Source organism: Heliangelus exortis, chromosome 26 (assembly GCF_036169615.1).
Source record: "Heliangelus exortis chromosome 26, bHelExo1.hap1, whole genome shotgun sequence".
NCBI lineage: Eukaryota > Metazoa > Chordata > Aves > Apodiformes > Trochilidae > Heliangelus > Heliangelus exortis.
Window position 1 is genome coordinate 5314978 of NC_092447.1, and position 16154 is coordinate 5331131.

A 16154-nucleotide genomic window follows, 5' to 3' on the forward strand; every position below is an offset into this window, starting at 1 on the left:
TGTGGGCTTTGGTGTTGCTGAAATGCCCCACAGTTCTTTAAGGCTGCCATGAGAAAAGTCACTTTGCAATTTAGTTTTCCTTTCTCCTTTGGTTCTGTTCTCCTCTGTTTCGGTGCATCACATCAGCAAACCCCTCTGCTCCCTTGGCTTTTAGGATGAGAAAATCATTATTTTGTATCTGTGGCTACATTTTAGAAGAGTGCTTGATGCTGAGCAACGTTTCAGGGCTTTGCAGCTCTCTTACAGTGTGCTTTTGATGTGCTCCAGGTTATCCTTTACTAAGGGTCACTTCCCGAAGATGGCTGAATGTGCACATTTCCATTATGAAAACGTGGACTTTGGCAACATACAGGTGAGTCCTGCATTTCTTTTTTATACAAACCATCTTGGTGTTTGGCTGCCAACTAACCTGGTGAGGGAGAAGGCAGAGGGGACCTCTGCTGAGGTTTGTTCAGTTTGTTGCAAAGTGTTCAGTGGGAAGTTGAAGCAGTGTGGTCTCTTTCTTGGGAATAGCTTGGTGTACTCAGCCACGTGGCCACTCCTTTGAGAGTGGAGATGACTTTTTTTCCAGTGGATTTGACTGATGACACTGTTTTGAGACAGCATAAAACATTTATTATTGAGTCATCTGCAGTAACTGCATGCATATTTTTGCTCTGTGTGTGTGTGTGTGTATCTAAACAATTTTGTGAACGTGTTTATGTAAATATAAATAATTCAAATTCATCCATTCTCTTCGTGTTCCCTCAGCTCTGCATTGAGCACTGCAGCAGCTGTGTCATCAGAATAGAAGAAATTGCCAGTCAGCCCCAGTTGCATTTCTAGGGGTGTGCAGGCTTCACTCCTTTGTGATCCATCCTGCAGAGATGTAGGCAGAAGCAGTTTTCATTCAGCAGTACTGGGGAGGGCAGAGACCCAAGAATTGCTGCTCATGAACAGGGCACATCTTGTTCTGCACTTAAGCAGGAATGCCTCCAGCATCTGCCAGCCTTGTAGCCAAAAAAGAGGTTACAACCTTTTCATTTGTAAAACATTTCCTGTAATACAGAGTGAATTATTTACAGCCTTTCATGTTTCTGCACTTGACAGTTTTGCAAGCAGAATTATGCATCCGTTGGCTTCCTCTCTGTAAAATTCCCACTGAGAAGGAGTCAGGGTCCTATTCAGGGCTGGAAGTGTGTCCTTTCTCCTGGTGCTTGTGCAGGGGCAGACACAGGGGCAGAACAAGTTAGACAAGAGTGGGCTTACAGAGGACTCCAGTGCAAATATCACAAGTGATGGTGAGGGCTGTGGGTGCACACAGGAGCACTCCTCAGGATGCTGAAGCCAAACTGTTCCTTTATTTTCAGTTTCTGTCTAGAGGAATGGTGTGACTAATCTATGATCCTATTTCTAGTCTCCTGGTAATGTTCTGGTTTGACACTTAGGTAATTTGGGAGAGAAGTTGGATGTTGAGGTAGGTGTTGAGCAGGTTTCTGTGTACACACAGGTGTGCTTTGTGTTGTGCTGTCCTCTGGGTTTCCCTTTCTGTGGTTCAGAGATGTTCAGCACCATCTGCAAGCTAGAGAGGGACCCTGTGCATGGCACTGCTCTGCAGAGCATTGAAGGATGCAGGGCATACTCCTAGGGTTCAAACACTGCCATTTATGTGCTCCTGAAAGGGAGAAGTAAAATCAGATAACACAATCCTTACAGATTGCCTTCCTGTAGTTCTGCCAACACACTGAAATCAAGCTCTGGAGGGGAGTTCCCCAAGCAGGGGCTGATGGAGTTACTTGTGTGGTGTCTTGCTCCTGCTCACTTCTCCTCTGTGCTGTGTCCTCAGGCACCAGGACACCAACACCAGAGGAGTGGGCTGGCTGCAGAACACTGCCTGGGGGAGGAATAACCCAGGAAGAAAAAGGAGGATTGGTTCTTCAGCTGTGTCAGGCCCCTGAGCTGATTCCTCTGACAGTGTCTGTGTTGCTGTGAAGCCAGGAGAAGGCAGTGGCATCCCAGTGTGACTGTGTGTGTGCTGGGGGGTTAATTCTGTTCCCCCCATTGCTACCTCTGAAAAACTGTGCAGGCTGATTAACTCTTTGTGTGCCTAAAGCAAAACATGTGCTTGAATGAGGTGAATCAGGTTCTATGCCTCTTTTTCCCCTTCCATTTTCTAAGCAAGATTTCTGCTGGATCCCTGTGGTGTAATAACTTTTTTAAATGGATAAAAATATCTTAAAAGCAGGGCTTTGCTCCTGATATACAAAAGGGTAGGGCAGTACAGTATTTCCTTAGTAGGAGACCAGTATTAATGATAAGATACATGAAATGCAACAGCAGTATTATTTTACAGACTTAAAAATAGCTTCAGATAGAGCTGATGCCTTTTACTGAGGTGGCAATTATTGATGGCTCCTTTGGGATAACAAGGTAGACCAGAGAATAGCAGAATGCTGAAGGGACTTGTAAATGACAGCTTGGCACCTAATAGTGAGTTACTGGGTTGCAGCTGAGGGGTGGTGGGTGTAAGCTCCTTTCAAAATCTATTCACTGTTAAAAATTTGCATAGTAGGAATGGAGCATTATCTGCCTGTGTCAGGAATTGTGTAATGCTGTCTATTAACAGCCTGGCCAAATTTCAGATTGTTTTGTAACGTTTGTGTCACTTATAATAAGTTCTCATGGTGCAATAGGTATTAATATCTTGGCATTTCACCTCATGAGATCATTTGAAATTAAATTTTGGAGATGGTTTCAAAAGGATTTGCTCTCTTTTTATCCTAGCACCATGCTAAGGCAACCAGGTACATTCTGGGATGTTTCTCTCTTCTGCTATACTTGTTTCAACCCTATCTGCCAGCAAGACACACCTTGCATCAGCAGAAAATTGCTGGTTTGCCAGGCACAGGTAGTTGATGTCCAAGCTGTGCTGACAGTTTGGGCTTTACAGATTGCCTCAGTGCCAGAACTTCACTGGGATTTTTCTGAAATACATTTATTACTTCATTCATTTTTTAAGGCTTCATCATTGATTTTTCTTAAGATGAAAAGCCAGGTTGCACATAAGAGATTCCACTCTGCTGTGGGTCAGTGTGTGAGAGCAGGTTCAGCCTCACTGAGGTCTGTGACTCCCCAGAGAGATGCTCTTTAGGCCAGGGCTGGATGGGGCTTCCACAGGTCAGTTCTGCTGCCTTCTCTCCAGCTCTTGGCTAACATCTGCCTGTGATGCCTCTCCTCTCTCTAGAAGGTCAAAACTCATTTTATCAGTATAAAAATATGTACAGGTGTTGCTGTATGGGGCATCAGGGTGTTCAGCTGAGCTGAAGCATGGAGTTACAAGTGCTCAGCATCTTAAATGCATTTAGGCAGAAGGGCTCACCACACATCTAACTTCAGAAGTGCCTTGATCATCCCAGTTTAACTTAAAATAATATATCCCTGATCAGCTCAGTGCCTCAGCATGGTGCTCAGCCCAGGACAGTTTGATTGCCTGTTGCAGGTTTTGTGTTTTAGCTGCAGAGCTGCTCATGTTAATTCATCCCCTGAGTGTCCCAGTAAGCAGTTGTGTCACAGTCTCACTGCCTTTTGGTGAGCTTTGGGACTGCTAATGTTATTTCAACAAAAACCCCTATTTTGCTACGTTATGCAAAGTAGAATGATTCTTCCCCCAGCATGGTGCAAATGTGATTTACTTAATGTACCTTATATAAAAACCCCAGCAATAGTGTTTAGGTATTCTGTAAATATCTTTACTTCCTGCTAGAAATGAAGACTTTGTTCCTCACTTGAAAGAATTAAAAAATTATCTTCAGTTGAGTGGGTTTACTAATGGAATATGGAGAGCTGCTCAGCTCTGCACTTCCCAGATAATATTTTTGCTCCCTGAAAAGCTCCATTGCTAAAGGAGAGGAAGTGCTGTCATGGACACTCCTATCACTTCAGCAATCTTGCATTTGACACAGCTTTACCCCTTCCAACAGCACCTTATCTGTCTCTGGGTTTGCCTTCTAAAAATAACCCTGTCTGCCCAGGATGGGATTACATGTGTGGAAGATCCTCTCTTATCTCCCAAGCCTTGGAATTGCAGTGATAGGAGCACAGCCCTTATCAGTGGTAAAGGAAGTGTTGGAACCAGAATCCCTTCCTCCTGCAGCTCCCAGCAGCTCCCAGCAGCTCCCAGCAGCTCTGTTCCCAGCTCAGCAGTGGCTGCTGCTTTGGGAGCCTTTGGCAAGCTGCAGCTTTCCAGCCAGGAGCAGGGGCTGTGTTTGTGGCTGCTGGGATGGGTGCCTCTCATTGCATTTTTCTGTCATGGTTTAAGAGTCAGAAGCATTGCAAAGAGCAGTTCAGTTCTTGTGCCTTTTGTCAGCAAAGCCTGTTGAGAAAATACTTTTCAGGGTCATCTTCTTTTTGGTTGGCTTTTTTTCTTTGATTTAATAATACTCCAGGGAAGGGGCTGAGAAGGGAAATGTGGGTGTGAAGGCACGTTAATCAAACAGTAATTTTTTTCCTGAGATGGATGGCAAAGGAATCAAAAATGGAAACATTTTTTAACTCCTTCCTCTAGAGTTCAGTGGGGTTGTTCAAGATGTTTCTGCCACAGGTAAAAGTATTCCTCTGCAGAGAGCAGGGAGAGCCAAGAGGAATGGAGGATTGGTCCCTGCTCTGTGTCTGTGTGAAGTCAGAGGGCTTGGTTCCCATCTCCAGCAGTGATTTTAAACTCAGGCTGCTCACTACCTTCAGTGTAGGGGGCTTGTTCATTGCCTCAGCTTTTCTTTGGGCATGAAAACTTTCTGTCTCTTGGCAGTCATGAGCAGCTCCAGGCTCATGAGTTATTCTACTCATAGACAAAGTGTTTACAAAGAGAAAAAAAATATTTACTTTACCAAGTGAAACATGAAACAGCAGCCCCCCTGCCCCAATTCCTTTTACAAGACAGAAATACACAGTAAAAATCATAAAAAATAGCCTGAACTTTGCTCTGTTCTTTTGGTATGAAAGACAATTCTGTACAGATAGATGAGTGGCTATGATGTGCACACCCATATTGCACATCAAGTGGTGCTTGTGTTAACCTTTCAGCTCTGGATGCTGTTGATCTCCCTCCAAAATGACTTTGCCAGGTTCTGGTACATTATGTTCCACTTCTTTAGACCAAGGCTTTCCCCTCCTGTTCCCTGTCTTTCCCATCTGGTTTCTTGACTATTGTCTTCTAAAGTGGAGGGAGAGATGTTGCAAGGGCTGCTTTAAGGACATGGGTATAAAAAACAACTGTTCATAGTGCAGGTGGAAACTGCTTCTATTAACTTAATCATTTCAGCCACAACTCCCTGAAACTTGGCACAGTCTCCTGCCAATAGCAACAGATTTCTAAAATTTGGAGTCTCTAGGCCAAGCTTCTCAATGCCAGAAACATTGGGAAAATATTCAAGTAACTTCACCTCAGTTTTTGGATTCTTCTCTTCCCTGGTCTTGCTTCCAAGTTGCCACCGGCTCCTCAGAAAAATTCTTCCCTGGAACCAAGATCACACCTGTGAAATTCCAGCTTGTTTGGGTTTCTTCCAGGGAAATGGGGAGAAATCCAGTGTGGGTTACATAGTACAAGAGTAACTGCAAGTCTGGAGAGTGTTTCCCCATGAACTTCACTATTGCTGCTCCCACATTTACCACTTGTTTTCCAGTTGTTACTTGCTGCAGAGAAAGCAAACACCTTCAGTAGTGATCCAGCCTGAACTGGACTGGGGTAAATTGTCTGCCAGTTATTTGAGTCTGCTCAAAACCCTGGCAGGAGAGAACCCTAAGGCTAAGGGGGTCCTGCTGCTGACCTGGGCATCATCTTGAAGGCATTTGTGATCCTCCAAAGGCAAGGGGGGGATTGCTGCTGTTCTCTGTGCCCTTAGCTGCTTGGTAATTCTTAAAACATATTCTGTGCTTTGCTCTCACCTTCTACCCTTGAGTGACACTCACTGGAATCAATAATTCATAAATCTATTTATCTTTTATTGTAAAGTAAAAGGTAATTTGTCTGATGTTACTCACCTGGCTGGTTATTGAAGTGCCTGTCACAAGGAGGAAAGTTCCTTCCTGTCACTATTTATCTGCATTGGCTTTCTGGCTGGTTCCATGTAGGTTCTTTATTTCAAGCTAATCATCTCAGTGTATAAATGGAAAGGCAGACTTTAACCCACAAATCATTGTTGAAAACAAATGAGATTTTACCTGTTGATCCAATTGAGCTGTTATTTTTTCTTTTTTTTTCTTCTCCTTTTTACCTTGGGGATGTGTTTATGAATTCCAATCATTTCTCCAGCAGGTGTGTGAGCAGAACCCAGCACAGCATTTCTGTGGCTGGGCCAAGGTGGTGACTGTGTTCATGACTTAGTTCTGTAAGAATTACCACTGTGCAAATTTGGCTGAGCATTTTCTCAGACTTTGGTGTTCTTTAGATAGATATTTTTCCTTTCTCATTGCAGCTGAGTTCTAGTCACACTCCAGTTTAAAAACACCGACCTCCTGCAGGAATCCAGTTTATTTTCCTTCCCCTGCATCCATCACAGCAAACTTGTTTGTGGATTTATAGTCTTTATTGATGCATAGTGGTATTTGATGGCATGAATAAATCTAAAAAGGGACTGTAAGGCCAGCTGTTAACTTTGGCATTGACCTCCTGCTGCTTGCCACCATCGTAAATCATCTTTAGCAGTGTGGCACAGAAATGTAAAAAAATCGTTTTAATTAGTAACTGGGACAGAGTTGTGTTGGGCAATTTTTCTTCCTTGAGGTTTAATGACCTGAAAAAAACAGGATGATGTATTATATACATAATTAAAATATATTAAATATATTAAAAATCTGAAAAGAATCCGTGTGCTCCAAAAAAATCCATTTCACTTGTGTTTCAGAGTTGAGAGAGGATTAAACCTCATTAAAAATGGTTTTGTATATAGTAAGCTATACTGTTAACAGGAGTGGTGTTAAAATGCAGCATAATATTGTACTCAGAGATCTGCAATCCTGCCAAGCTGGTGTGATTTTTAGTAACTGGCAAACTGAGATTTACAGAAGCAGGAGAGTGTTTCCATTCTCCAGTGGAGGTTTGTCATGTCAGTGGATGTATTAACTGTTAAACCAAGCAGCATGGGGAACATTTACATTTTGTGTTTGCTGTACCTGCTTTAAAAAAGGAGAGTTTGTTTAATTTGTGCTTATGTGCCAGAATGTTGAGGTTTGATGACAGAGTTGGCAGCTTAGGTGTAGCAAGGTAGGCTACAAGTGTTTAAAGTGTTCATTCATTAGCTTAGCTTGCCAGTGGTGTGTGCATTCCTTTGTCCTGGACTTATAAATGTTTTCATTCATTTCCTGATGGAGAAGAAATAGGATAGGCTGTAGCCTGATCTTGGAAAATTTGTATCCCTGGCTGGCTTGGCTTTGAACAGACCAGAAATGCTCCACCAGTGTTGCCAGGTATGCTCTGAACCTGTGGAGACCCTTCACTCGTGGTGGGTTTGTGATCTGCTTCCCAGGTAGTTTCCAGTCTTTGCAAATCACGAGGTGGTGAACTCAAGGTTGTTCTCTCATTATAAAACCAGGGAATAATTGTCTTTGAGTGCTCAGAAGAAGCTTGTCACTCCACTTGTGCCATGATAATCTATCCAAGGCCAGAAAATGCAGAGGAAAGCAGTGGAACTGATGGTATTTAGGTGCTACCTGTGCAAATGTTGGCTGGGCTGCACATGGAGAGGATGTTCCTACATCTGCTGAGCTGAGCCCCAAGTTGTGCTGTTTGTTTGCTTTCCAACAGAGAGATTGGTGCAGAAGTTTTCCTGTGAATCTGGACTTTCCCAGGGGTCTGGCTTCAGGCAGACACAGATTCTCAGCCACATGTGCTGTTATAATGTCAAGAAGGCATTTGGACATGTTTTGTAGGCTTTGATGGGTTTGGGGTTTTCTCCTTTGCTGTGATGGGTGAGCAGAAGATGGAGGCTTCTGCTTCCATGTCCTGCTTCCATGACCTTCAGCTCTCCTGGGTGGCCAGACCAAAAAGCTCTTTGATCTTATTTCTTCTGACTCTTCATTTCTGACCATTTTGTCCACAGAACTTGGAAAGTCTCACTCAGGTGCCTGAGTGTTTGCAAATGTGGTGTGTCAAAACATTCAGGCTTTAGAATAACCAGTTTTGGACCCAGTTCCCATTTACCAGCTTGAAGTAATTAAACCACCAAAACAACTTCTGTTATTTTTACAGTGTGAATCCAGGAATTCAGTTGGAAATGCTGGCAAATTATTTAATGATTCTTTATCTGCTCAGTCCTGGAATAGGCAGGGTTGGGGCTTTGGGGTTTGTCTGACAGAAAGGGAGGTGTCAGCTGGGGACAAAGGGGCTGCCTTGCTGAGGTGCAGTGGAGCATCAGAGCCTGATTCAGATCCCCTTCCATACACCTTCTCTCAGGGCTGAAGGCTTGGTGTAAGCTTTGCCATTTGGTTTAAAACTAAATAAGAACTTGATGGAGTTTGGAATCTTTTTTTTTTGAGAAGTGAGCTGTGAGGCTGGTGCCTGCATTTTGAATTCTTACTGCATTTTAGCAGCAACACGAGAGCTCGGATGTGGACTTTGAAGATACCCCAGACAATCTCTGTTGATTTTTATTTCCTCTGCTCTAGGTTCCCTGCACTTCTTTGAACTCTCTTAAGCCTCCCTGTATCCCTCACTTTCTACCTCTTTAAGCTAAGTGGAGTTCAAAGTGAGCAGAAGATCTTTTAGGGCTGGTAGGCACTGATGCTGAATCAGAGAGGACAGTGGAGCTTTGTGTCCTGGAGTGCTGCTTCCCTCTCACAGCTGGCTCTGACCTTCCAAGTCAATCAAATATCACAAAAATGTAGAACTTGGGCCATTCACCAACTCTTGTAGAGACAGTACAAGAAATAATGTTTCAATTTTCCATTATGGTTTTAAGATCAGCAAGGAGAGAGGGAAGATGGGTTTTTAACAACAAAATATCCATGTACTCTTGTAATTCTTTGTGTATCATAAAGATGACCCTTCCAAACAGCACGACAGAGGAGCAGGATTATACCAAAACCATTTTCTTGATCAAGTGCAGTGAAATGTTTAATTGCAAAACAAAAAACCCAACTATGCCATTCCAAGGGGAAAATCTCAGGTAGAGTCTGCAAGGTGTAGACCTGTTTCCAATGTGACCTTAGTTGTTCAAAACCCACCTTCCCTGAACTGGCATCTGGGAATTTTAAAGGTTAAAATGCTCTTTTTTATGTCTTCACTGTTTCATCTTCTGCCTCTGACATCCTAGGCAGAATTTTCTACGTTAAAAATCAACACAGTTTCAGGTGTCAGTGACCTTTATGCAGTTTGCCTGTATTTTTAACTCTTGAAACCCACACTCTGGAGACAAACAATTAAAGTTTTGATACACGGATCAAGAAAACAAGACATGGTTTATTGACTAGTCCACAAAACCACTCCTATTTATTAAGTTCTTCCAAGATAATTTGTGTAATCCTATGAAGAGAAAGCATTTTGCTTTGCTGTTCTTGCTGCTGTTCACTGAGTCAGCTCAGAGCAGCCACATGCACACAGCTGCAAAAGCATTTTTCTTTCTCCCCTGGGATGCTGGAAATGCAGAGATGATAAATTACTTTTCCACATGGCATAAATAATGCATGGCAGGCAAGTAAGGGGGTAATTCCTGGGTGTACTTGTCTTCTGGAAAACACAGTTTCATTTTTTCCAGCTGGCCTTTCTGTCTCAGGGTGTGCAACACATTGCCATGTAACTGCTGGAAAATCACAGTGTTCATGAAGTGCTCCTGCTCTCCTGTGACACCAAATGTGGAAGGTTGGGTGACACCCAGCTGTGGTGCTTCAGATGTGCTCAGTGCTGTTTGTCACTTGGTGCTGTGTTGTGCAGGTCCTCTCCTGCCTCTGCAGCTCTGGAGACAACCTCGGGGCAGGAGGAGAAGATTTCTCTGATTTTCCTGACTTCTTACTCCATTTGACCTCAGTGACCAGCTGTAACTAGGGCTTATTTAGTGATCCAAGAACTTCACTGCTAATAAAAATGTAGCAGGAATCCATCTTTAGCATCTTTGTGACTGACAAGGCTCTGAAAAGCAAAAAACCTCCCTTTTTTTTTTTTTTTGTTCATCATAAGCTTGCTGCTAGTGTCTAGGAGCCTGAGATGCTTTTCAGTGCAAAGTAATGAGTTTAGTTTTCCTGGACTGACAGCCCCAGACTTTAAGATAAAGTCTTTAAGAAAAAATACCACTGAATTATAGAATGAGATTAAAAATGGTGAGAATTTCAAAATAAACTTCCCTTTTCATTTGGGGTTTTTCTGTGCAAGCCATGGAGCGTGCACGTTCCTCCCAGCCTTTCTCAACAGGAGTGAAGAAACTTGTTTGTGTCAGGAAACTTGCATTTCTCACATAGTTGCTCAAGACTCAAGGTTTCAACATGCTGATTTCAATCTTTTTTTCCCCAACTCATTTATTTTCAGAACTGGAAATGGGTGACAGTGGTGTCAACTGTTTAATTCTTAATGGCTGTATTATAGCAGCCATGTGTTTGCTGAGTAGTGCCTTTCAGCAGAATTATTGAGACTGGAACCTTATAAATCAACCTCAGGATGAAAGGTCTAGTTTTCAGAGATTTTCCTCATTAATGTCGTTGAGCTAAAACTAAGGAACCCCCTCATTTCAGGCCTTTGGGGTGTGTTGCAGCATCAGCATCATCACTGCTGTACAGGCACCTGGTTGGAGTCTGGAAAACTTCCTTAACCAGTTGAGGATAATTTCTTCAAGTCATTTAACTCTTGTAAATGTCACTGAATGTGTTCATCCTAAATACACTCAGACCTTCCTACACAAGGTCCAGCTGTGCCATGGAGCTGTATGAGTACAGCATGATGTAAAATGTCATATAAAGACTCTGTGTGTGTGGGAGGGGATTTATAGTGCCTTGTCTTAACTCATTTATGCTCCTTCTGCAACTGGCATAAAGGTTTCTCTTGTATTTGGGCAATATTTACTTTTCAGAGCAGGTGATAGCCCCCTTTAGTTTCATGTTAAAGCCAGGAATTTTCAGTCTGGCTGAAGATTTTAAGCACCATCTGGGTAAGGAGAGAAGTCCCAGGTTTTACTCCTAGAAGTACTGTTCTTTTTAGAAAATCAGTTTGTCCATGAAGCTCTTTTGCTCACCCTCCAGCCCCCTTTTTTCCTCTCAATTGGGAGGAAATGCTTCCATCTGGTCTGTCCCATGTGTGAGCACATGCTCAGGTTTTTGCATGAAAATCCATATGGGTGACACAAACCACTTGTCAGCTTTACACTCTGCCCCCAGCAGTGGAACACAGACTTTCATTTCATCCCTTTTTAAAAAATGGGGCAGGGGTGGATTTGAGAGGTGAAGTTTGCAAAGTAATCTGCAGGCAGCTAAAGGTCAGAGGCTTGGTTTGAGTCCTGTGGCTCTGTGCTGTGTTCCAATAAAATTCAGTCAGTGCTCAGCCTAGCCACAGACTGAAGTTGGTGTAAAACTGGGAGGTGTAGGCAAGGCCAAATGCCAAAAATGCTGGGTTCACACAGCCTGGTTGGTAGGGATGAGTGCCTGGTGATCTTTCCCACCTCTGAGGTCATGGGAGGAAATGGAGTGGGCTTCCTCTCAGCTTTTATCACTTCCTTCTGCCAACTAAAGGGAGATTCTTTTCCTTCATTTGCTGCTCTTCTTGTCAGCAAGAGGAGTTGGGATTAATCCAGATAATGAGTGATGCTGTTCCTGGGGAAGGAGCTCTCAGCTGTGGTTGTAGTAACACTCATTTCTCCCCTCTCACTGCTTTCTGTCCTGAGCCTAGTCCTGCAAATTCTTGCTCAGAAAGATGTGGTTTCCCTATACACGCTGTACAAAGCCAGTTTGCTTTTGCTCACAAGTTTCTGAAGTTGATTTTTTTTCTCTTTAAAAGGTTTTAATTGTTTCTGCATTCAGGAGACAAGCAGCCAAGTTCATTCATCTTTGTTGAATAAGGCTTATGAAGATCCTTTTGGGGTCTTCAAAAAATGGAGTCAGCATTGTTTATTCTCATTTATAGAGTCTGCTCCATCATGTGCAGAGGGGGATTTGGGCATCTTGTTGAGCTTATTCTCTTCACCAAAGTCCAGAAGAGTAAGGCAGGCAGAAGCACAAGAATATTCCTCCCTCTGTAGTGGTGACAGAGGTAAAATGAGGAATGTGGAGTGAAGGCCAAGTTTTCCACTGCTCCCGGAAGATAACAGTGACTGATTTCCAATCCAGCATCAGGAACACACCAGGATAAGCTGGAATACTCTCCTTGAACCTCTGGGATCACTGGACAGACAGATCTGTGGGAGGGAGGTTGTGTCCCCCCCCCATGGGTACCTTTGTTCTGCAGTTCCATGAGCACTGGTTTGGCTTCCTCTGCCCTCCCTGCCCTGCTGGGACACAGACCCCCTGCTCTTCTCAGGAGATTTCTGATTTATTCATGTCTTGCACCTCCAAATTTAGTACAACCAAGGCTCCTGCCTTTAAGGCTCTTCAGGGAATGTTTGGTTTTCCTTGTGTGCATTGCTAAGTTTTGTTTACTGCCTTTGGTTCCTTGTTACTGCTATTCCAGAAATGCAAAATAAATGTTACTCAGCACAGTTCTTGATTTAGCCTGTGCATTAAAAAATTACACAAATACCTCTCTTTGGGTGACACGAAGGGGAAAAAATCATAGCAAAAACCTCTGCACTCTAAGTAAGAAAAAGTTCTTAGAAAACATGACAGTGGGACAGGTTCAGTGACTCCTGTAAGCAAATTAAGCTCCTTATTGCCACAATACTTCCCCCGCAATCAAAATTGTTGTTTCAGAGGCTTTTTTGTTTTTCTTTCCCCTCCCCTGAGCTCCTGCTGTTAAGGCATTTTGTTCCAGTGACTTTGATTCTTATCAGTGTGGAAAAAAGTTAATATTGATTTAGTGAGGAACAGAAGAGAAAAACCAAGTGAGTAAGAGACTAACAGCCTGGAATGACAGGACTGTATCAGTTTTCAGGCCTGTCAGAGGAATAATGCGCTTGTTTCCAGCAAGTGGAAAAGTTAGACTGTGACTGAAGCTGTCACTGACCTCCCACAGCGTTTGGATTTTGGAGCAGAGGGAAGAAAGGGCAATCCTCACTAACTCACTGGTCTGAAATGCACTTTCCTTGGAAGTCAGCAGTTTTCTGAAACTCCGTATGCGGGCAGATCAAAAGTATCTGGATCTTACAGAGCTGGAAAAAAGTTAAATTCACTGGCTTAAGTTTTTTTTGACCGTGGATGAATGCATTTCTCAGTAAGCTTCACCAGTAACACATTGGAAGTTCTGGGTGGTTTATATCCCCAGTGTATGTTGCCAGCATATATGCCAAGGCTCTTGTAAAGTGATGGATGCAAAGTGCAAAGCAGTCTCCTCCTTGGCCCAGTGAAGTGGCTTTCCTGGGGAAGTAGTTCCTGAGTGGGCTAGCTGGGAAAATCCTCCCTTTCCTGGGATGAAGGGAACGGTGCATTTGTGCAGCAGCCAAAGGAAGTATCCTGTTTGGTCCAGGGCTAGACAGTGAAAGAAAGGACACTTTGTTTTGTGGCAAAGCTACTTTGCTTTTCCTTCAATAAATAAATAACCCAGCTCCTTGACTTTAACTGCCTCTTTGTTTTTGCACCCAGTGGTTCCTCTTCCAGAGCCATCTCCCTTCTTCTGACTTTGTAAATATTCACCCAGTGGTGCTGAGCAGTTCTCCAAGGGCCGGGGCTCCAGGAGCAGGAAGAGCCTTTGGCTGATATTTTCCTTGGGAACCTTAGGAACACGGACTGCTCCTGCCATCATCTGTACTGCAATGCCATCTAGTGTACAGAGGGGTCTCGGAAATTCCAGACAACACCGAGTTTCTCCTTGCATTTAATTCCAGGCTACTCCAAACATCTTTTGATGGAGATGGTTGTAATGCAGTTTTACTGTTGTCAACTTCTAATATTCAAAAAAAATCTCATTTTGGTGATTGCTTGGGAGAGAGGATGGGCTGGGGAGTAGAACAGGGCAGAGGAAAGAGGGGTAAGGTGTCCAGGCTGAGGAGCAGCCTCCTGTGGTCATGGGCTGATTTGGTATGATTTCTCTGCATGTCAGAAATGAATTTTTGGGGTTCAGAGCAGGTCCAGGGGTTGGTAGGATTATTTCCAGTGGCTATATCCAGTTTATTGTGTCTGTTGTGCTTTCATGGCTTCTGAAACACAATCCTGAATCCAAGCAGAGTACCAAACAGGAGGCTGAGTCTGCCTGTGCTCTTCTTTGGGCTCATTGCTAAATTCTGTGCCAGGGAAACATTATTTCACTGCTTACTCTGCCTTCATCTCTACTTCAGTCTCTTATCTGCCTGTCTGAAATTCTGCACTTGGAGGAACATAGTTCTCCCTGTTGGTAGGACAGAAGAATCCTTCCCTCTCTTGTGAAGTGTGTAACGTGAGGGATTTGGATGCAGTCACTTCCCAGCACTGGTTGTGGTATTGCTGTGTGAGATCCAAATGTTTAATTCTAAATATTGGCAGGAGGGGGGCTGTGTCTCCCCAGGTAGTAACTAGACCTCAGCATGGCAAAGGCTGCCAGAAAGGATTAATTTCTGAATGACATCCTTTTGGTTTCAATTAATTGTGAAATCAGACTCCAATAGAGTGTGAAATGGAAAGGGAGGGAAGTGACACCAGCTGCCTGTATTTACATGTGTTAATCAACACAGAGCCAGACAACAACAAAATAGACTGCAACCATTCACAGCTTGGAATGTTCCACCCTGGGCTGGCAACTTTGAATAAGGAGCAACTTCTCAGATAGGTGGATGGTCAGTCAGCATTTGATTATTTTCTTTTTTTAGAAGTACCAAGCATACCAGAATCCTGTCACAACCCTGAAGTTACCCTGAAGCTTCAGAAATACCAAATTTGGCTGTGGAAACCCCATCATTATGTTGAACTGGCTTTGATTTCAGCAGTAGCATGGAAGATCTTTACTTTTCCCTTCTTGAGCCTGGTCTGTGGTGTAAGAAATAGCACAGGAGAGTGGGGATGTGTACTTTGTACATCCAAGTGCCTGTTTCCAAATGTCTGGTGTTATATTCACCAGGGGCAATTAACTGGTGACTGGAGGTGGTTTCCTTTGGAGACAGACTGGGTTTTTCGTTTTGGCTGCTAGTTCTGAACTGGTGGGCATCACAATTTTGTGGGAATTCATGTTGAAAGCAAAAGTTTGGTTTGAAGCCAGAAAGATTTTTTTCATTGAACTGTTTAATTCAGCTCAGTGGGGCAAGGCTGGGGACAAATACCTGGTGTTGATGGTGTTGTAGATGGTAATAAGAGTTTTGTCTCTGGCAAAACACATTAAGTCACTTCTGGCTAATTCTCTCTCTTGTTGAACAGAGTAATTTGATTTGGTTTCCTTGGAAGTGTGTGGATTTTGATAATGTTGCTTGGGAATTGGGTTTGTTGGAATGAGGAAGATGGTTTCTCTAGAAAAAAGTTGAGGCAAGCTCCAGGAAAATTTTGCATGAGTCCTCTGGAGAACTTTACAATGGAGAGATGAACAGGACAGATTGTAAGGTGTGTTGGCTGCTCTGCTCACCAGAAAGTGAGCAGATTTACACCTGCCTGGTGCCAGGCATGGAGGGGGAAGAGTTCTCTGGTTATAGGTGTGCAGAGAAAAGAAAAAAAAAAGTACTGCAGTAACCTGCAGCTCCAGAGAATTTCTGTGCCCTACGCTTTCCCTGAACTGGACTGAAGAGCTAAACCAGGATTTGGAGCTGGAGCTCTTTGGGGAGCATGAGGCTGTGCTAATGAACTGGGAGGTTGTGAGGCTTCCCTTTCAATCTGGGAGGTCAGAAACACCAAGAGGGGCAGAGGGAGCTCAGGCTGTAATCAGAACCACTCACACGGGCAATAATTTGCCAGATGCCTCTCCCTGACCAGCAGTGACAAGCCCCTGGTGTTATTACCTAGCAGAAGTGCTGTGAAATTGCAGGAGCAGTATTAGTTACATGGTGTGGTGCTTGCTAGAACTACTAGTCCTTTGAAAGGTTAATTTACCATGCAGACTTAAACCTGACCCCCAGCTTGGGGCTTCCTGGGGGGAAGGGGGCAGCTCCTGGGGAGGG

At 43.6% G+C, this 16154-nt stretch overlaps 1 protein-coding gene across 5 annotated transcripts in view; it reads left to right on the forward strand.

The window, feature by feature from the left end:
• Positions 1-16154, forward strand: part of ARHGAP32 (Rho GTPase activating protein 32) — a 204222-nt gene that overhangs the window by 92283 nt on the left and 95785 nt on the right. For 4 of the 5 annotated variants that reach the window (XM_071768841.1, XM_071768842.1, XM_071768838.1 and 1 more), the window contains one exon: positions 268-352. The exons of the other annotated variant lie outside the window; for it this stretch is intronic. In XM_071768841.1, coding sequence (XP_071624942.1) covers positions 268-352 — 85 coding nt within the window. The remainder of the gene's footprint in view (positions 1-267; positions 353-16154) is intronic. 5 annotated transcript variants of the gene reach the window in all.